This window comes from Vigna radiata, chromosome 2, assembly GCF_000741045.1.
Source record: "Vigna radiata var. radiata cultivar VC1973A chromosome 2, Vradiata_ver6, whole genome shotgun sequence".
Taxonomy (NCBI): Eukaryota; Viridiplantae; Streptophyta; class Magnoliopsida; order Fabales; family Fabaceae; genus Vigna; species Vigna radiata.
This window is the reverse complement of record NC_028352.1, coordinates 3,742,811-3,763,325: the sequence shown is the minus strand read 5'-3', so window position 1 is coordinate 3,763,325 and position 20,515 is coordinate 3,742,811. Positions and strand designations below refer to the sequence as shown.

Here is a 20,515-nt window from a genome sequence, read left to right as displayed (position 1 = left end):
TTCATTGTATTGAAAAAGAGAGGATACTTATTTTTCTAATTTGAAAGCAACAATACTAAGAATGAATTTAATTTTTAGGTAGTTGAAGGGAGTAATTAGAATGTGCATGTGAAGTGTTAGGCAATTTGATGTGACAAACTTGGCTTGATCATATGTTTTATAATTTTTTTAAAACATATTCTTCCACTAAAAACATGTTTGATATTTTTAATTCACATTGTAAGTGAAAATATCTATAAGTTGGTTACGAAGTTCATTGTATCGAAAAAGAGGGGATACTTATTTTTCCAATTTGAAAGCAACAATACTAAGAATGAATTTAATTTTTAGGTAGTTGAAGGGAGTAATTGGAATGTGCATGTGAAGTGTTAGGCAATTTGATGTGAGAAACTTGGCTTGATCATATGTTTTATAATTTTTTTAAAACATATTCTCCCACTAAAAACATGTTTGATATTTTTAATTCAAATTGTAAGTAAAAATATCTATACGTTGGTTAAGAAGTTCATTGTATCGTAGAAGAGTAGATACTTATTTTTCGAAATTGAAAGCAACAATACTAAAAATGAATTTAATTTTTAGGTAGTTGAATGGAGTAATTGGAATGCGCATATGAAGTGTTGGACAATTTGATGGGACAAACTTTCGATTTATGGCCCAATTATTTTTTTGTGTTCTATTTTTAATTCTCAGATCCTTTACAAGAACCACTGCTAGGCCCATTCCTAATATTGAAGCAAACATTATGTATCAGTGATGATAATTTTTATAATATATAATAACAATAATTATTATTTATTTATCAATTTAAATTTTACATGATTAGTATTAATATATTACGTTAATAAATTGAGTTAAACTAATCTTATTCTTCTGTATCATTGGATCTAATTCATGTTTTCTAAACAACGAGAAAAATGGTTTCTATTTTTTGTAAAAAGATTTTAAAGCTTAAAAAAAATTATAGACTCCTCAAATTACAAAATTGAATTCTAAACAGAAGTTTTAATGAACTATTACATAGTTTATTTGGATTGATTGCAATGTAGACGTTGTAAGAACAGTCACTATCACGTTTTAATGCACTATTACATAGTTTAGCAATGATGCATATTTAAAATAATATACATTGGTTGATTAAAATAGCCTTAATAAGATAATTATTATGCTTCTTTCAATCTCAAATATAAAATATATTCGTATTAGTAAATTTCATCTTATTTCATTTCATTTAATAATGTAATTTAACGAAAAGTATTTCATTTAATTAAGATTTTATTATAATATATTTGATATGAAATAGTAAAACGTGATAATTGAGAAAGATATTTTTAGTCAGTGTGATTTTTCATGCATTCAAATGTCGAATATAAATAAAAAATAAAGTTTATTGCAAAGAATTATTTTTTCTTTTGAAGGATGGTATTAAACTATTTTTCATATTAAGAAATAATTTTTCATAAAAAATAAAAGACAGCTACCGTCGTATGATGTAACTTAGAAAAAAATAAAATAAGAAACATTATATGATTCAGAAAACGCAGGCCATAGAAGGATTCAACCAGAATCGTCTAGTACCTCAATCAAGGTGAGAATTATTCTGAACCCTCTTTCTGCATTTCTCTCATCACCAGACCCCTTTTCCTTCATTCAATCTGAATGCAAGAATCCCACAACTGTTTCGCATAATTCAACTTCTTCAGCGTTGTTTATGAACTCCCTCAACTTAAAGACTCTATCTTTCTGGTCCTCTTCTAGTGCAATCGCTTTAGGAAGGTTTCTGTTCCATGATGGGGAATAGCTGCGCGATTTTTTATTTGGTGGGTTTCGTTAATTTTTGAGATTTCCTGGAAATTGAAAAAAAAAAACCCTTGGATTTGGGAGCTTTGGATTGAGTAGGCTGTGTTGTGTTGTTTGATTGTGGCACTAAAAGGGATTCTTAGAAATGGGGAAGCCTTTGTTTTACGAGATCTTGGAAAAACCTGCCACAAGTTGTATCATAGGATTATGCAGCATGATTTGGTTCTATATACAGAAGAAAAATATTGGGTATTCACACGTGGGTCTGAGTTATGAGACGGCAGTGGAAGGGCATTATTGGAGGATAATTACTTCTGCTTTTTCTCATATTAGTGTTATTCATCTTGTTTTTAATATGAGTGCATTATGGAGTCTTGGAGTGGTAGAACAGCTTGGGCACTTAGGCCTTGGTGTTGAGTACTACTTGCAGTACACACTTGTGTTGCTTATTGTATCAGGAGTTCTGGTTTTGGCAATGTATCATTTGTTGATTCAGAGATTCAAGCTTGAGTATTTTCGTCGAGTGACAGCTGTTGGGTATTCCTGTGTTGTTTTTGGGTGGATGACAATTCTGTCTGTAAAGCAACCATCTTCCAAGTTGGATCTCTTTGGGTTTCTTTCTCTCCCTATCAGTTTTGCGCCGTTTGAATCGCTTATTTTCACTTCGATCATCGTTCCTCAGGCAAGTTTTCTTGGCCATTTGTCAGGGATTGTTGTTGGATATGCTATAGCATGGGGTTTGATTCATGGGATGAGCAATTACTGGGCACTCTCCTTGTTGGGATGGATTCTGCTTGTCTTTGTTTTTAGTTTGAAGAGATCTGGTGCTCTTGACCTAAGCTTTCTTGAGATCGAGTCTGTTACCGATCCTTCCTTACCTTCTGTGCGGTTTTTGGCATCAAGCACTGGCAGAACACTTCAGATGAGTGCTTTGCCAAATGGAAATGTTGATATTGTCTAATGTTGAAGTCATACATCTTGTGATATCAGATGTTGCCTTCACACAATCTACATTGATAGCAATGCAATTCTAATTCTTCCAATATAGAATTTGTTTAAAGATTCATCAATATCCCTTTTCAGAGTTTTCATCTTTAGTTTTTGTGATAATGATTGTTCTCTGATGCTGTATATTCGTCTGTTTAAGTGATACTGCTCGTTGCAAATCTGCTGCCGCTGTTTGCCCTCTGATTAGTTTGTTTGCTCGTGTACGATACCAGTTGAATCTGATTCTATCGTGCTCATGAACGATACAAACATATTAGTATATATTATTACCATTTTACGTGATAAGTAGAAATTAGTGAGACTAATTTTATGGAATTGAAGTTGAAGTTAGTTCTACACTGCCTGTATGATCAGTGATCACTAGATGATCTGGTTTGGTTTGTCGTGATTTCTTCTGCTTAACCACACAACCTTAACGGTAGAATAATAGTTTATATATGCTAGAGAATTTAATATTCATCTTTATACAGTCGTTTAACCTGTTACTTTATTCATGTTCACTTTCAAAACTTATTGTTGATGTTATATCTGGTGGTAATCATTGAGTAAATTATCACATTGGTAGCCCAGGATCCTCCAATATGTTTCTCTGTAATGTAAACAACCCTCAATTTAGGAGTCAAACTGGTACCCCTAGGTATATCAATAAATTAAACTGATGTTATTTATAAATATTGAGAAACTACACTAACCATATTTTAGGATTCTTAAAATTATACAAACGTCCCCTGTTCTTATCTCTGCACTGACTTCCTTTTATTGTTTAAAACATATTACATCAGGCATTCTTTTTTACATAACACTAACCTCAAGTGTTTGAAAAATATTAGAGTAAATCTTACAAAGCAGGTTACTGGAAATGTCAGAAAAGCAGACATTTGTGTAACTTCACAAAATTTCAACTGTGGTCGTAAAATTTACTGTTAAATATTTGAAGGACCAATTTGAGTATTTATACTTAACCTTTGTACATCCATATTGAGCTCCTGTGGTTATTTTATCTAACTTGACAGACAGTCTAGCACAAATGGCAGTGTTTATTTTATAAATGAAAATTTACTGTGTGAGAGTGAAACTTCCTAGTAGAAGGGTTAGAATAAGCTGTGATGGTGTGTGATTGAGTTTTGGACAGCTTCAATTTTATGTATATGATATAGTTGGCAATCTGCGATTTGCCTTCAGGAAAAGTATTAAGCTAGCATGGAGATTAATAATTTGTTTGTTTTAGAATTATATATAATTGATTTTAACAGGATTAATTGAACTATTGAGCATGATTGTGATGTAATCAAATCAATCTTCAGTCACAGTTACATCGAAAGGTGCATTTTTCACTGGAAAAAAAAAGTGAGATTTAATTTTACAATATCAAAACAAATAGGTGCTAAAATAGAAGTAACTGATTTGGCACCAAAATATCATTTCTCTGGATTAAAGTTATTTTGCTGCACAGATCAATTGCTGATATTGTCTTAATTTAGGCACAAATACATGAATGCGATATAAGTGTTTCTTGGAATAGAAGATGCTCAAAGTGAGTAATATATGAGCGGAGAATGTAATATGTAATTGACTGATAAGCAGATCCAATGATTAGAAAATAGGATTTGCTCATTGCACAGTTTTCTGTTACTGCCTTTCCTCTCGGCATATCCCCACCTTTCAACTGTTAAAAAGTTGTAGGATTGCCAACAATTTATATCAACTGGCCTCTGTAATATGAGATCAAATGGCTTTAGGTTATACATGTACCAGACAGAAGGTGCTAGATCCAGGTTGCAGAGTTCCACTTTCTATCTTGTTTTAGGCGTCAAATACAACTGAATTGAAAAGTGTAAAAACCACAAATTAAAGAAAATGTATAGCTAAAATACTTTAGGAAACCTAAATTTCAATAAACAAGGAAGAACTGGACAACATACATTGTCATATCAGTTTGTGTGAAAGTTCTAAAGGCTTTTCTAACTTTTAGCAGTCACAAGCATCAACTCTACGTCAAGAAAAAATGTAAAGAGAACAACCACCTGAAATGGACATTCCTGTCCCTTGAATATCTCATGGTTTATATCCGTGGACAAAACCATAATTTAAAAATATGAAAAATGAGAAAACATAGTCAAGGCTATTGCCCGCTTTTCTGAACCAATTAATCACAACTTACTATACTCAAGTTCTATTGACGTGATTCACTTTAGAGTTGAAGTCAGATCTAAATTAAGAAAAGAAAGACAGCATACTATAATCAAGATTACTAACACTAACACAGAACGCATTACTGTTTTTATACATCAAGCTGACCAAGAAACATCATAATATTTAATAACATACAAACAAAATAATAAGTGAAGCAGAAAACTGGGCCATAAAAAGAGAATTCTAGAAAGAAAACTGTTGGGATTGAATGTAATCAACCAACTATTCTGTATTGGATCTGATCTCTCTCTCTCTCTCTCTCTCTCTCTCTCTCTATATATATATATATATATTTGATTAATCTCTACTCAAAAACAAAATTAGTTTTCATTTCTTTCCTCTCCCTTCTCTTACCCGTCTTACAAAGGTATCAGTGAACCAAAAGAGAGGAAAGTAACAGGCTAGTGGTCGGAGGCACAAATAACAAACAGTTGAATTTACTACTTAAAATATACTCAGATAAGTAAAACTGTGCTCTCAAGGATACTGATTAGAGTGCTCATCTTCTCTCAACCTTTCTTTATCAAGGGAAACAATAATGAAAAAAAGAGGTTTTGTGGGAAGTTGACAAGCACAAGTCCGTAAGCTAAAGAGAATATTTTGAGGGTTAACTTAATGTACAAAGCATCAATAATAATATTAAAAGGTGGTCTCAACTCCAAAAACTCACCATTTTTTGAAGTCAGATGTTCTTTTGATCTACAGTTTTAGTATTTTGTGAGGCAGAGGTAGAGTCATTTTCTTGTGAACCTGGAAGAAGAATCTGCCCTATTGACTTCCACAATCTTTTAGATAAAGATCTTTGTAAACTACCAGTGCTCGAAACAGATGATGGCTCAACTTGTCTAGCTGAAGCAGGATTGAGGTTAGACAACCTGAATGCACCCAAGAGTTTTTCTGGAAGCTCTGATTCAACTTGGCTCTCAATAAGGAAAGCCAGATCAATAGTCAAAGTTGTCACATAACCAAATGCCAAATGAACTATAGCAGTTGCTACCATGGAAGACCCAATATCAATATCTACTTCTATGTAATTCTCTGCCACACAAAATTTACAGGAAAGGGCTCGACCAATTAGGCATATTGCTTGCTCCCCAACCGCTTTTTTCACAATCCAAGGACCATTGACAATGTTGGCAATCATCTTAAGCCTCGAGTTTCTGAAATCATCATCTCCTTTCAAGAACTTTTCGATCAAAGAGTCCCCAGTAATAGGCTCTATGTTGGTAAAATATGCCACCACACTGTAATTATCCTTGGTTGGGAGTTGCATATTGAAGGCCCACACAAAAGGTTTATCACCAGCTGGAAACTCATTATCAATGACCTTCCTAACTCTACTATTTGAATGCTTCAATATGTCGCCCATTTTCACCGAACTTTTAATCCAATCAAGTCCAATAGGCTTGAGCAGATAATCACCGGCAGGAATCTTAACCTTTGTCTTAAAATACTCAGGACCTCTAACCTTGAATGCAGCTCCAGGAGGTGAAGCCCAACCATTCGAACAGTTATTTAGATCAAGAAGTGGAATGGATCCTTCAGATTTTATTCTATCTATCCATTCAGATTTCTTTGGATCACCAGGCTCGGCCATAACGTTTACTGCTTCCAAGTAATATACAATACAAACTTACACTCTGCAACATAAAATACAAGGTAATATGATGTATTTGTATGTCAGCAGTCATAAGGAACTGCAATATACATGCATAGAGTAAATAAATATTCGTTCCATATTGGCTGATGACCAGAAACAAAGAAGTGGATCACCTAGAAAGCTTAGCACCGACATTCATGACGGAACTTCCTGAATATTTTACTCACCTAATTAGATACCGTTGAAAATCATGTCTTTTCCTTCAAACTTGTACGTGGTATAAGTAGAATAAATTGAACAGTAGGAACCTATTAAACTTTTGGGGGATGAACCCACGATTGGACGAAAGGTAAAGATCAATCTTTTAAATAATTGAGAAGCATTTAAGAGACTAACTTCTTCCGAAAAATATTTTCTATACACATAAACTTGAAGATCAAATCTTGACCACATGATAGCAATTTGTTAACCTTTTAACTTTTTCTGCAGTAAAACGTTGCATCTTTAATGCAAGTTGAGTCTATTTCCTCTTTCTATATATGTATATTATATATACACATATACATACACATATATATATATATATATATATATATATATATATATATATATATATATACACACACACAAAGAAGGCATTGATTATCACACTGTTTCCATATTTCCATGACCATCATCCACATGATAGCAATGATTGAAATGAGATAATTTTATGATCATGTCAACACATACATCTTAGAGTTGAGTAGAATTTGTGAATAAAATTATTCTAGAAATCATGAAGACTCCTATGATTGAATGTAGAGTAATCATGTGAAGTTTGATGCGAAGTCTTGCTATAAGTGCAATCTCAGAAGATAGATATGATTTATTTAACGAAATATATGGCAATCCAGCATTAGATTATGACATTAGCCTGTATAATATGCACACTAAAAAGTAATTGGGTGGTTTATGAAGAAAGTGAAACCAATGCGGAAACTTTTTCGAGCATGTAAGGAATGAATACATTTATGAATCATGTAGACGTACGTATATTCCAAATTCGGATATTTAGAAATGCAAACCTGTACATTAAAACGCAGAAGATTTGTGAACCATGAGGAGCCTCTGCAGAAGCTAATTACATCTCAATTGAGATCTGAACTTAGGGTTTTGTGATGCAAATTTAGCATATATCTGCTTCAGGTATGAGGATCAGGAATACCTCAGAAAGAAAAGTTTTCCTATTGCAAGAGTTACTTATATTCTTTTGCTTTCTTCCATACTATTAAGTAAAGAAAATCTCTTATTAAACTTATGTTAACTTTTTCGTATTATCATCATTATTATTATTATTACTATTATTAAGACGGAAATTGGCAAAGTAATTTTGAAATAGCTGTAATTTACATAAAGTGATCACTGGTTCATCATGTTAACATTATTTTTAAAACTTCATTTGCAAAATAATATTTATTTTATGATACCTTATCATACTCATACTCCATAGAACGTTTCTTACGATCATCAGATAAATTCCTAAGATTTGTCATCCTCCCAAAACTCTTCTAATCATAATATTGTTATTCACTATCCAATTTTAAATAAAAGAGATAAAGAATATATATATATAGTTAAACTAAACTTTTATATTTATATATTAAATGTTTATGGTTTATTATTTTTATTTATAATAATGTCTGTGTAATAATAAATTAAGTTAAGCGTTAAAGTTTTATGTTATGCTTTTATTTTTACTTTATTAGATTTTGTATCTGAACTCACGACTTTAATTTTTTTTTTGCGTCAATTAATTATCTTAAAATATTCTACAAAAGTATTTTAATATGGAAATAGTTTACTATAATTTAAACTTCACTCCACATATTTTAAAATTGAAGAGTATTTTTATTATTCAAGACTTTGTTTCGTATTTGATATCCGGATCGTCAATATGATTATTTGGATTCTACATTATACATTATAATAATCAACCATCATAAAATCATTTTATAAATCAATTATTTCAAATTTTATAAGTTCAGTTTTGAGTTTTAAAGTTATTTTTTTAAAATAATTATAGTAATTACGATAATTACTCCTCAATATTTAATTAGTAATTTGATCTTTAAAAGCTTATGTATTTATAATTACGATGCAAATTTATTTTACATTCCTAATCTGTTAACGTGTTCTTTTGTATGTTACTAATAACTTAAGATTAAATACTGTTTATTGTTTGCTTTTTCTCATTTGGTCCTGAAAAATCATTTGGTCCTGAAAAATAATAATAATTTTCCATCACAATTTCCATACATACATATATATATATATAGTTTAAGGATTATAATAAGAAATTATCTACTGCAAAATCACAAAATTAAACAGATAGTAAAAAAATGAATAAAAAAACTTCTTTTTAAGCATCTGCATGTTGCATGAGAGAATATTGTATCCAATTTAAATAATGTAGTTAATAACTAAACAATGCTGATATTGTTTGTTTTGTTTTTTGTAAAATTTAAATTATTATATTTTTTCCTATGTAACACTTATTTTTATTTTTGTGACACTAGTATAAATATGATGGTTTTAGTAACCGATAATGATGTTAAATGAATACACTAAACACAATAAAATATTAAAAGAATTGGTTATTGGTACAATTGTTGATTTTTACATTCAACAAAATTAATTATATTAAATTAAATGTTATATAGATTATCAAAATAAAACTTCAATTTTGATAAATATGAATAAAAGTAACTATTAAATCTCATATAAATTTGACCCTATTTATCAATCTGAACACTAAACAGAGGACAATTGTGCAGGCATATACGTAGGGTAAAGCAATGGAAAGAAGAAGGTTCAATAAACATAAATCCGCTCCGCAGATCCAACAAAAGGTACCAAAGAATTTTACAGTGAAGAATTCTGAATCTCTAACTGGGACCATCTCATGAGTAAGAAATATAATATGACTGTGACCTACACAAACTCTAAAAAGACAAGACAGGTTAAATAAAAAGGTGATGAAGAGAAGGCAACTTGTAGTCTGTATAATCATCGGTTGCTGAAGGGTTTTACACTTCATAAAGAGTTATATGTGCCCCCTCCTTATTCAAGTACCACATTTGTTGATGTTACACTACCTGCTGCTGTTGTTTGTTGTTGCTGTTGTTGCTGTTGCTGATGTAGTTGATGTTGAAGTTGTTGTTGTTGTTGCTGAAATTGTTGTTGTTGTTGCTGAAGTTGATGCTGCTGCTGCTGCTTCTGGGATTGAATTTGAAGTTGTTGAAACTTTTGTGCAGCCAAAAGAGTGTACATGGCGTGATTATTGGGATAGAATTGTTGCCCACCACCAAATGAAGCAAAGTGTCCTCCATTTGAAATGGCTTGTCCAGTCATTAATTTCAAATGCTGAATTTCTTCTTTTAATGCATCATTTAATGCTGTAGGCCGTAGAAAAAGCCAGGAATTAATTCTTGTAACAGAGAAAATCAGGATAAACTCTCCATGGACATTAAATTTGAATTTTATTGCTTCAATCCTAAAATAGATATTAACAGAAATTATGAAATCACATTTCCAACCAGAAGAGCAAGTTTCAGATGCACCCAAGACACCAACCAGTCAACCAACAAAATTTATCTTACCAGCCACTTACACAAGGGAGGTGGCTTTATCTTAAGACTTAAACATTAATTCCACGGGCTGTCTTACTGATGTCACAAAAATAAAAAGCACAAACCTTAAATTTAAGGTGAAAAAACACAATACTTCATCAACTTAAATAATAAATTCAAAACTGCTAGTAGCAATACGCAAACGTAGACCATAATCAATTTCAGAATTTCCTTTAATCGTTTTGATATAAATTAGAAGTTTAATTTAATTTAACCACTGTTTTCACACTGTTGATTACCTTCAAACTTCTACACATGCTACGGAGCAATCCCACCCAAAAACAGGAAAGTTGATCAATGATTTGGCTCAGCATAAAAAATCAAGGTAAAATTACTATATATCAACAAAGATCGCAGGTCGTATAGTAGCTTACAATCTTTGCCAATATTTTTTTTAATCTAAAATTAGAAAAACAGGAGAAGAAAAAGATAGAGCAATAACCTAAAAATCTCATAACAGTACGGGCTTACCATCTTGCAAGTGAACCTGTTGCTCCATCGTTTGCAACCGCAACTTCAACTCACCGTTCTCAGCATTCAGTCCGTTTGTATCTCTCTGCTCGTAAAGTGGCAAAAATGCATTGATTATAATTCCTACTATTTGTTTTCAATCAGAAGGAGACATGGTAGCCGTCTGAAGGTTAAATATTTCTAAATAGCTATCAGACGGTGCCATAAGTGGAATAGAAACGCACACAACATTAGATGAAGACGAGATAGGGAATACCTGCAAGAGAGTTAATTGTGCAGACAAGGATGTTGCGTCTGTTTGCAATGTCTGCACTTTCCTTTCAAGCTCAGAAATGTAACGCATCTTCCTTTCTTTTGATCTTGCAGCAGACTGTCTGTTTGCCCATATCCTATCACACTCGTAAGGAGTATAAGTCATGTTTGTAAGTATTTTTTTTTTAAAAATGACAGTATTCCCACCAATTTTAAAATGTAGGTGATAATTTGAGAACAAAGGGGGACAATTGTTCCCAATGGGAAAGGAATACAGAAATGTCACATATTGGAATGCTGGTTTTGATTTACTACATGGTTCCTGCTCAGAAGAGCAAAAATGTACTCAACTTATTCCACAATATACATCAGCAACCCCACGCAAGGTAGAAAGATTAGTGAAATGACAACGAAAAATAACAGAAAGCCATGCCTGATACTTTTTTTCACAACGTAACCCTAACAGAACTTCCAAACTAATATTAATTCGCAACCCATACAGGTAAGTAAGCACAGTGGAAGATAGCACTAAATTAAACAATTTAAATCACAATTTCAATCGAACAAAGTAATTGCTGCGCAACATGAAGCAAAAACATGGCTATTAGTTGATTTTTTAACTAATAAGCTACAGCCAAACCACGCAAATTTCACCTACAGTGCCAAACAGCCCATAGCTTTATAGACTCTAAAGCAATCAAAGCAACATAAACAAGTCTAGCAATCACGAGGGGCAAATATCATGCAGAAAACCTAAAGGTCACCATCAGAGAGGATTACTTTTTATATTTCTGTATAAAATCAATTCAGAAATAAACACTCGGAGAAAATTACGGCAGTTCCCATGTTGAATAAAGCTAACGTAAAAAACCAAGCAATTGTCTTGTCCATAGCACGGACAATGGTGTGTCCCTATGTGTCGGATTCAAGCGTACAACTTCAAAACTGTTTTTCTTTTTATTACTTGGACATGGCTGTGACAAATGTTAATGAGCGAAGAGGTAATTTTTTTAGTAGCTGAGTAGATGCTATAATCAATAATATATATTATTAGAAATGTTCTAATTTAACTTTTGTATCATATATATCCAATGTCTTCCATTTATTGTATTAACTTCATTTTCTCAATACATTTACTTTGTCTTAAAAACATATGGTTTGAACTCAATGTCTCTGTTTCTTAGACTTCAAGAGTTTCTCCATTTCATCTTTCAACAAAACTATTTACTTTGCACTTAATTTTTCTTTTTCCCGCAAATCTTTAGTTTTCTCTACTCTTAATGAAAAAATAACCCTTCTGGGCTCTCAAATTGATGGCATCTACAACCACCGCCATCTATGCCTTGTTAGTCTCCTTTGCACTTCCCCACCATTGCATGCTTCTCAATTCTTGACAACACGATGAAGCCTACCACTAAAGTTTGTGTAGGAAGTACTACTATGAATACAGTGAATTTTGACGCCTCCTTAATCATTTTTACTCAAAAAATAATAAGAAATTTCTATTTTTGTTGTAGTGAAACACGTTTTCTTTTTTGTTGATGTTCTTGGTGCTATGTAATACTTTTATATTATGTATAAATTTATAATTTCTCTCCCTAGCTAATATTATGTAATACTCTTTATGCTATGCGTGGGTGGATAAAATGTTCATGCTACTCTACGCTCTTTTCTTTATTTTTCATTAATTTAGTGTATTGTGTTCGTTTTTATTTTGTTTGACATTGCAGAAGAGTTGAGTATTCAAAATCCTAGTTCTACTCAAGCCAAAGAACAAGATGATGATGCTAAACGTCTACGGAAATATCTTACAAAGATAAGAAGTGTGTGTTGTTCTTGCGGTGGAAAATAAGAAAGGGAGTTAGACCGAAGGGACACTTATTTAAGATTTCGAGAAAAGGGAGTTAGAGTTTGTCAAAAGTAACAGATGTCAAACTTGAAGAATTTAAGAAGATCGACAATGAGACCAATTAGACAACGTTAAAGAAGTAAGTCAAAAACAAACTCTCATTAATGCTGTGTCGAAGCCGAAAAAACAGTTTTTAAATTCGCGCCATTGAATATATGTATCCGTGCTCCATAGATATAAACCATGCCACCTAATTCTAATCCCTTTTGAGAATCAGTTTTTTCTTTTTCTGTCCATTCAAAATTATTTTTTCGCATGAGACTACAAATCTCCCCTAACAGAAGGAAAACCAGTTAAAGCCTGATAGAACTATTTCAGAGAAGTTGTATATTGTCAATTATTCACTTACATTACCTACACCTAAACTTTTGCTATTTGACTAACATCGAATAAAGATAGAGAGAAAGGAGAAGAAGAGTAAAGGAGTACCTTTTAGCCCGCTTGGGATCAATTAAGGCAAGCTCAGCAAGCTTGTCAGTAGACATAGCCCTTTTGGTATCCACGCCGGACACATCATCGGCACCGGAGACCAGCATCTCCGGCTGGATGGACAAATCCATGGAATGGCTATGCTGGTGTCTAACCCTCGGCCTTTCGTTACCAACGTTGTTATCGTGATTGTTACTGCTGTAATCGTTGTTGTTGACGATAATTTTGTTGTCATCTTCAGGCAAAGGCGGGGAGTTAATATGATCTACGAGGGCGAGGAAGTCGTCATCGAGGGGGAGATCAGTGTCGAAGGTGAGGTCATCGGGAAGGGTGATAATCTCGGAATGGGCGCGTCTATGGCCCCTGTTTTTGATTGGATTATCGGGCATTCCGACGATGTCATGGCTGAAAGGTTGGGATGAGGAAGACGAAGGTGGCAGAGGAGGGGATTTGTTGTCTTTATCTCTTTCCATTACCCTACACAACACTACATACAATTCCAACTAAATCAAATTCAATAACAAAAACGGAAACATTGAGCATTTGATTCATGGATTAATTGATTGCTGGTGAAGATGAAATTGAAAGCAAAATGATGATTGCATTGTAGGTATGTATGGTAGTACCTTTGGATTTGATGGAAGAATGTTACGTTAGATCAGAGATGCAACAACAATTGCTAACATCAGAGATTGCAGGTTCTGGGTTAGCACAAACTACACACCAGACCTTCTTCTCTTTCTTTCCTTCTCCTTTTATATCTCAATGTTATTGTCTTTTCAGATATCAATAAAATTATTATTTTTTAAATAACTATATCATTGAAAATAAAGTAATAAACTATTATATAATATTGATATTTGGTCCTCTAAATTTCAAGTCCTGTGGGGTGGTCAAACCTCAGAAATTTTTTAGTATTATTTCATACTCTAATGAGATTAAATTAAATTAAAATAAGGTATAATTTCTACTGCATTTACTGTTTTCTTTTTTTGTTGGAATAATTCAATATTTATTACATCTTTGGAAATAAAAATTAATAAATACTTAATGCTTTTACAAAAGTTATATTCATACAAGTGTTTGATTTCATGGAATAGTTTAAGTGAAGTAAGTAGTCTTATTATATCAGAAACATATATTCTACACATTAAATATCAAATATACGACAAATTCTACACATTAAATACTGTCGCTTTAGTATATTTATACACTGATTAGTTTTTAATATTTAATATAAAATATTAAATACTTCATCATGCTAAGAGAGCATTATTCTTATCTACTCTAAAGTAAACAATCACTTTAAACATTTATTTTAATTATCACCATAGTTTGAATATGGACAGAAAAATTGTTATTCAACCGAGACTCATATTGTGATAGTTTACTTTCTTTACAAATTAAATAAATTACCTATTAAATATAATTGATATAATAGTATTTTAGAAAAGATAAAATTGAAATACGTGTAATTATATATTCAATATTGTCAATGAGTTTAACTTCGATTGAAAAATCAATTATTGTAAGAATATCATCAACATTACATCTTCAAATAAATAATAATATATAGAACTTTAAAAAACAAGACCCGGTTCAATTAAAAAACCGAGCTCGTGTCCAATCTACGGTAAAAAAAAAATGCATATGAATTCACAACCTTTAAAAAGGTATTTCCTTAAAAAACATATTTAGATGTTATTTCGATTTTTTTTCTCTCAAAATTAAAAAAGTAAAATATCTGTAATTTGAAAAAATTATATACTATTTTCAAAGAATATTTGTTAAAAATAGATTTTAAGTCTAATTCAACTTTACAAAACTAGTTTTTAAGATGAGATTTGCATCTAAACATTAATGAGATAAGCTTTTAACAATAACTCTGGTGAACTTTAAACTTAACTCAACCTCACAAAACTAGTTTATAAGATAAAATTTACACCCATTTATATATTATGAATTAACCTTATCTCTAATCGATGTGAGACTTCCAATAATATTATAATATTATTGTACATTGTTAAGCTTTAATGCTATAGTTTTTATTATTAAAGGTTGAACAAACAGTTTAAGTAGTGAATCTTAAACCAACGGTTTGCGAAGCACTTTCAGAGAATAAATATATATATAATAATACATTATACATCCACTTTGTTTTGTTTTTCTTTTTGGTAGAACTAGAATAATAAAACTTTCACTTTTGAAATCAAAAAGCAGATTGATGAATCTGGTTCTCTGACATTCCTTTACTTTAACAACTAACATCCTTCACATCACAATAGATTATAATTACATTACTAAATATGTATACATATATATATATATACAGTGAAAGGAGGGTAAAAAGTGAACTGATAAAGTCAATAACGCAAGAAATCCAATATAACTACTACACTAACGTTTAAATAGAGATAGGTTATGTATATAGGGAAATTGTGCAAGTCCAACTTAGAAGAATAAAAACTCAACAACCAAGCCACTCTCACTAGAATGACATATTGTGCACAAACGGTAGCTGCAATTGCCATCAGAGATGCTTCATTCCTATTCAGAATCAAAATCAGAAAATGTAGTCTGGCAGCTGGAGAGGGAATTGTGCCACTGTAGCTAGAAAAGGGTCTCCTTTTGGGTATGCCAAGCTGAAATCAGAGAAAAAGATGACAATGGCTGGCTCACAGACTAAAACAATTGAATATAATTCCTTTGGAGTGAATCAAGGCATAATATGGAAAACTTAACATTTGGATGATGAATGTGGTTTGAGTTAGCAAATATGAGTGTATGCAAATAGTACTAAGTAGAGAAGTAGATGCCATTGTGGATTGGATGACACATGACAGACCTCAGTTTTGTGGAGCATTTCATGGTTCTCTACCTTGCTCATCATGCACAGCATACCAATCACTGGGAACATATTCTCTCAAGTTTTATAATTGTAATGATCTCACCCTTTATTCTTTAAAACCACACCTTTAAGAGAGAAATATATTATACTGATAAATATAACTGCAGAGGATCCATTCCCTCGCTTAGACTTTCTGAACTCCCTAAATCACCTCACTTAGACTTTATACTTGAGATATGTATAAAGTTTGTGTGTATTTTATGTACATGAAAAAAAAAAAAAGGTTCAACTAAACTTGTTACTTGAAATTTGCTCAAACTATTCACATATTCCTACATTGTCCAGCTAATAATGGACGACCAAATATCTTGTCGCAAACAGTAATTAAAATATAACATAAATGCATACCTGCCAGGTATAAATGTAAAAGAGCCTTCAATGGAGCCTGATGGCGTTGGTAGAGGAGTGCAACTCTGATAAACAAATTCTTGTCCACCAGGATGCAAAAGTGGATACTGCAGGGAGATTCACAACTCAGTAATTTGACACTTTGACCACTTTATTTACCAAAGGTATTTGGACTTAAGAAAATGAAGACAATTTTCTTTGTTTTCTAAGAAAAATATAGTGTTACTTTTGGAAATGGAAACCACTAAATCAATTCAATTTTATGAGGTTTGCATGGTTGGCCTAAGGAAGACTAGCTGCTCGAAAAATATAAAGAAAATCACAGGCTTAACTAAGCTAGGCTTGTCACTTAGATGCACTCGATCAATATATGCAACAAAAATCAAAACTACTAGACTTCGGCCACATATATTCGCTCATAGAAAGGCAATGGCAGCGTGTCATTATGCAGTTTTTGGAAAATTCCATAATTGATTCACAACTGAAAAGAAAATTCTTGTTGTAAAAATTCAACAAACCAAAATACAGGTGGAACAATTGGATGAGAATCAATTAATTTAGATGAGTGAGACCTTGATCAGCTGTTCAATCCAAATTTTGACTCTGATATGTGTAAATCCAAGTGAAGTCAATGCACCTAAGGTCTAGGCACTGAAGGTCTACTCACTTCTCACAGCTACTATCTCTTCCGGAATTTCAAAACTATGAATTCAATTTTAAAAGATCTATCTCCAGCAGCCAAGACATGAAATAGTCTAAAATGAATATTTACTAAATATCATTACTTCAATAGAATAAAAATAATTGCACAGAAAAAAGGAAATTAAGGGGACATTTTGGGAACTTATACCTGTCCTATAACAGCTTCTCCACTGACATCCGATACAACATCATCATTAGCACGGATGATCCAGTGCCTCCAATGGAGTTGACAAGAGTTGAAGGACATTCCATTAATCAAACATCCTTGCGGTTCAAGGGACAAGCGGATCGAATAAGCAAATAAGTACTTTTCACTGTCATCTTGAGGATCAATAAACTCAGGGATAATCAATGCAGACGAGCGAACCTTAAGAAGAAAACAACACTTGTAAGTTTCCAAGAGAAAATGATATGCTGGAACTAAGAAATACTTGCAAAAATTTCCGTAGCGATGAAAATGGCACGTGAACTGGAATATCCCATGCAACATCAATGAGCAGAAGTAATCAGTCTCTTGATGCATAAAGACAACAAAAAGAAAAAAAGAGCTCCAGATGCAAACCAAGAAAGTCTATCCTGATATATATTGTAATCATAAGACAATCTGGTTACGATATTCATTCCCTGTAACCACAATATGCCTTTGCCAAATGCATCAACGACTACAATAGCACTAATGTTTTCTGTGCCATAAGATACAATGTTACTAGAGCAAGCACAAAGAGTGTTATACAGGCTTTTTACCTTCACACCATTAGTAACAGCTGTTGAACAAAAAGGGGGTTCTTCTGGGAAAAGATTAATGCTTCGGCCATATTCATTTTCACAAAGTTTGATGAAGCCATGTTCTAAACGGCGACCATGTTCTTCTAACCACAGTAGCATGGCATCTTGTTGCTCTTCACCATTCGATTCCTGATGTAAACTTATCAGATCTTGAGGTACACAAGGGATAATGTCTTTTTCAGAACGAAGTTTATTGGTTCCAACATATAGTTGACCATTTGAACAATTGAGGAAAAACAATTTTCTACGGAGTGTGGAGGAAGCAGCCACAAGAACAAACTTGGATGTTCTTAAAAAGCTCAAGTGACGCCTAATTTGCTGAGTTTCTTGGATTATCTGATGTATAGGCAATAGGTAAACATTCACCAGATGATTATAGAAGGAGTAACCCCCAATTAGACCCAAAGAACTTCCAAAGGTACTAGTTTCTAGATTTGCTTTTACGATTTCTTGCCCATTATGGAAGCGATAAAGGATCCTCGTAGGAAGTGGCAAGTCCACCTTTAACAAATTCTCCAACATCTGAATATCAGCTTCAGTTGCCCCTTTACAAAGTGTGGCCTCAGCTTCAGGAAAATGATTGGTCAACCAGGTTTTTATCCTATCCCAGCACCTTTTCACACGCTTAACAAGAGACCAAGGATACATTCCAAAAGCTTTTCTCCATGCTTGATAACATTCCTGCGTAACACACAGACAGTCTGATTTCTAGATGTACCAAAAAGATAATTTGAACTTTACCACACACAAGCCATATATCATCAAGAATCTTGAGCAACAAAGCATCCATCATCCTCAACATGAAAGAAAGAGAACGATACCCACTTTACAAAAATAAACATAGTAGATTCGAGAACCAGCAAACAGGAAAGTCAGAAGTTAGTTTCATAATAAGTAGTGTCCACCAATCTTGCAAGTAGTAGTACACTAAATTCACAATTTGACTGATTTAAAAAATATGGAAAGAAATGGAGGGGCCAAACTGACTATCATATCACCATGTATCATTGTTTTTCATTTCTTTAAAATGAGGAAGTATGGAGCATGAGTCAGTCTATTCCACCAAAAGAACAGCTAATACAAGACTCTATCATTCTACCCCAACATCACATCCTTGTCAATTCCATCCCACACAGCATTAGATATAAACATGTTTTTAACCTCAGAAGTAATTTCACCCTGTTTGGAAATTGGACCAAGTCAACACAACAAAGACATTTTTCAACACACAAGAGAGAACAAAAACAAGGACATAAAAAAGAAACACCCAATGGTGTGCCTGAAATTGGAAGACACAGAAGCAAAACAAATTCTGACAAAGAGACAACTTCATTAGTTGACCCTAAAGAGAAACCAACCAATGACAAATAAAGGTGTGTTTTCAATACATTTTTTTCCACAAGATAATTATCACCCAAAAACAGAGGCTCATGAAAAATGAAAGAAAATTAAAAAAAAAAAAGGTGCGACCTTGAAAGAAGGGAAAGGGTTTCCAAGATTATCGATGGGTTGGGTCAAAGCGAGTTCATTGAAGCAGAGATTGATCCAAAGAGTGTCATCGGATGCAGAAGACCTAAACCTTTTGCTGGCACAGGCAACTCTGGCAATGTCTTCGGCTTCTAACTTCCTTAGTATTGCGTTAATGGCTAAATCTCCGACCGATTCCAACCCCATGCTTCTGCTTTCTCGATCTTCTCTCTCAACAACACAATAAATTTGTTCCAAACTAGAACGTTTAAAAAAAATTATTTCACAGATGCATACTATCACATCATAACTTCATTTTAGTTCATTATCTTCAAATCAAAACATTGGAGTGGTGAGAAATTTGTTTATTTTATTTTACTTTTATAAATTTTATATAACTATTAAAAAATAATTAAATAATTAACATATTTTTATTATTAACAAATTTATGAATATATATACACACACCTTTCGAACATTATTTTCTCGTTTTCTTTTTTTAATTTGAATTTGTGAGTTTCGTGTATTTTTTAATAATTTAAATTATTTCAATGTCAGAAAGATATTTACCAATTCATCTAAAGAAATACATTTTTACTATATTAATTTAATTTTTTAATTTTTATTACTAAATGATTTTTTTATCATCAAATAACTTAAAGTGTTATTGATTTTAGATCATAACATTTTATTGCAAAAAAAAATCACATTTTTAAAATACAAAATTATTTAAAACATAAGAAATTGTATAGTCACTATTTTACTACTAATAAAAAATAATATTAAATCTAACATAACTTTACAAATCAATTTGTACAATAATATTTCTAACATATTCATCTCACGATGAGATACATATTCAACGTGAAGACTTTATACTAATAAGTTATCCAATATGAGATGAAATGAAATAATATGCATAGAGCAGATATAAAATCTTTCTAAAATAAGTTTTAACCTGACTCTAATAT

The 20,515-nt window shown here is 32.3% G+C and overlaps 4 protein-coding genes across 7 annotated transcripts; 1 reads left to right on the top strand and 3 right to left on the bottom strand.

The window, feature by feature from the left end:
• The first annotated feature begins 1,504 nt into the window (after positions 1-1,504).
• LOC106754914 (RHOMBOID-like protein 13) lies at positions 1,505-2,966 on the top strand. Its single transcript, XM_014636988.2, has one exon. It carries the CDS (start codon positions 1,946-1,948, stop codon positions 2,759-2,761), a length of 816 nt encoding a protein of 271 aa, XP_014492474.1. The 5' UTR covers positions 1,505-1,945; the 3' UTR covers positions 2,762-2,966.
• A 137-nt stretch (positions 2,967-3,103) lies between these two features.
• Positions 3,104-7,802, bottom strand: LOC106778469 (protein ENHANCED DISEASE RESISTANCE 2-like). Of its 3 annotated transcripts, XM_014666439.2 has the most exons (3): positions 7,669-7,802; positions 5,672-6,641; positions 3,104-4,628 (listed from the first exon to the last, which is right to left on the bottom strand). In XM_014666439.2, the coding sequence occupies exon 2, from the start codon at positions 6,596-6,598 to the stop codon at positions 5,684-5,686; it is 915 nt and encodes a 304-aa protein (XP_014521925.1). In that variant the 5' UTR covers positions 6,599-6,641; positions 7,669-7,802; the 3' UTR covers positions 3,104-4,628; positions 5,672-5,683. The 3 variants fall into 3 exon arrangements, with proteins under 3 accessions (XP_014521925.1, XP_022634085.1, XP_022634086.1); XM_022778364.1 differs by lacking the exon at positions 7,669-7,802 and having other exon boundaries at positions 5,672-7,117; XM_022778365.1 differs by lacking the exon at positions 7,669-7,802 and having other exon boundaries at positions 3,104-4,520; positions 5,672-7,117.
• A 1,624-nt stretch (positions 7,803-9,426) lies between these two features.
• On the bottom strand, positions 9,427-14,073 carry LOC106776125 (probable transcription factor PosF21). 2 transcript variants are annotated; one of them, XM_014663463.2, is made up of 5 exons: positions 13,960-14,073; positions 13,334-13,820; positions 11,000-11,132; positions 10,744-10,828; positions 9,427-10,038 (listed from the first exon to the last, which is right to left on the bottom strand). In XM_014663463.2, the coding sequence occupies exons 2-5, from the start codon at positions 13,804-13,806 to the stop codon at positions 9,704-9,706; spliced, it is 1,026 nt and encodes a 341-aa protein (XP_014518949.1). In that variant the 5' UTR covers positions 13,807-13,820; positions 13,960-14,073; the 3' UTR covers positions 9,427-9,703. The 2 variants fall into 2 exon arrangements, with proteins under 2 accessions (XP_014518949.1, XP_014518958.1); XM_014663472.2 differs by having other exon boundaries at positions 13,334-13,810; positions 13,960-14,067.
• A 1,597-nt stretch (positions 14,074-15,670) lies between these two features.
• LOC106756520 (F-box protein SKIP16) lies at positions 15,671-19,886 on the bottom strand. Its single transcript, XM_014638982.2, has 5 exons — positions 19,548-19,886; positions 18,036-18,758; positions 17,440-17,658; positions 16,590-16,696; positions 15,671-15,975 (listed from the first exon to the last, which is right to left on the bottom strand). The coding sequence occupies exons 1-5, from the start codon at positions 19,749-19,751 to the stop codon at positions 15,897-15,899; spliced, it is 1,332 nt and encodes a 443-aa protein (XP_014494468.1). The 5' UTR covers positions 19,752-19,886; the 3' UTR covers positions 15,671-15,896.
• Positions 19,887-20,515: the final 629 nt, after the last annotated feature.

Bases quoted from the DNA above. Each gene is read 5' to 3' on its own strand.
- LOC106754914 (XM_014636988.2), top strand. From the start codon at position 1,946: ATGGGGAAGCCTTTGTTTTACGAGATCTTGGAAAAACCTGCCACAAGT.
- LOC106778469 (XM_014666439.2), bottom strand. From the start codon at position 6,598: ATGGCCGAGCCTGGTGATCCAAAGAAATCTGAATGGATAGATAGAATA.
- LOC106776125 (XM_014663463.2), bottom strand. From the start codon at position 13,806: ATGGAAAGAGATAAAGACAACAAATCCCCTCCTCTGCCACCTTCGTCT. The intron at 11,133-13,333 runs GTACTCCTTTAC...CGAGTGTGATAG, and splicing joins GATCCCAAGCGGGCTAAAAG to GATATGGGCAAACAGACAGT. The intron at 10,039-10,743 runs GTAAGCCCGTAC...TACGGCCTACAG, and splicing joins ACAGGTTCACTTGCAAGATG to CATTAAATGATGCATTAAAA.
- LOC106756520 (XM_014638982.2), bottom strand. From the start codon at position 19,751: ATGGGGTTGGAATCGGTCGGAGATTTAGCCATTAACGCAATACTAAGG. The intron at 18,759-19,547 runs GTCGCACCTTTT...TGTGTTACGCAG, and splicing joins ACCCTTTCCCTTCTTTCAAG to GAATGTTATCAAGCATGGAG. The intron at 15,976-16,589 runs GTATGCATTTAT...CTCTGATTTCAG, and splicing joins TTTACATTTATACCTGGCAG to CTTGGCATACCCAAAAGGAG.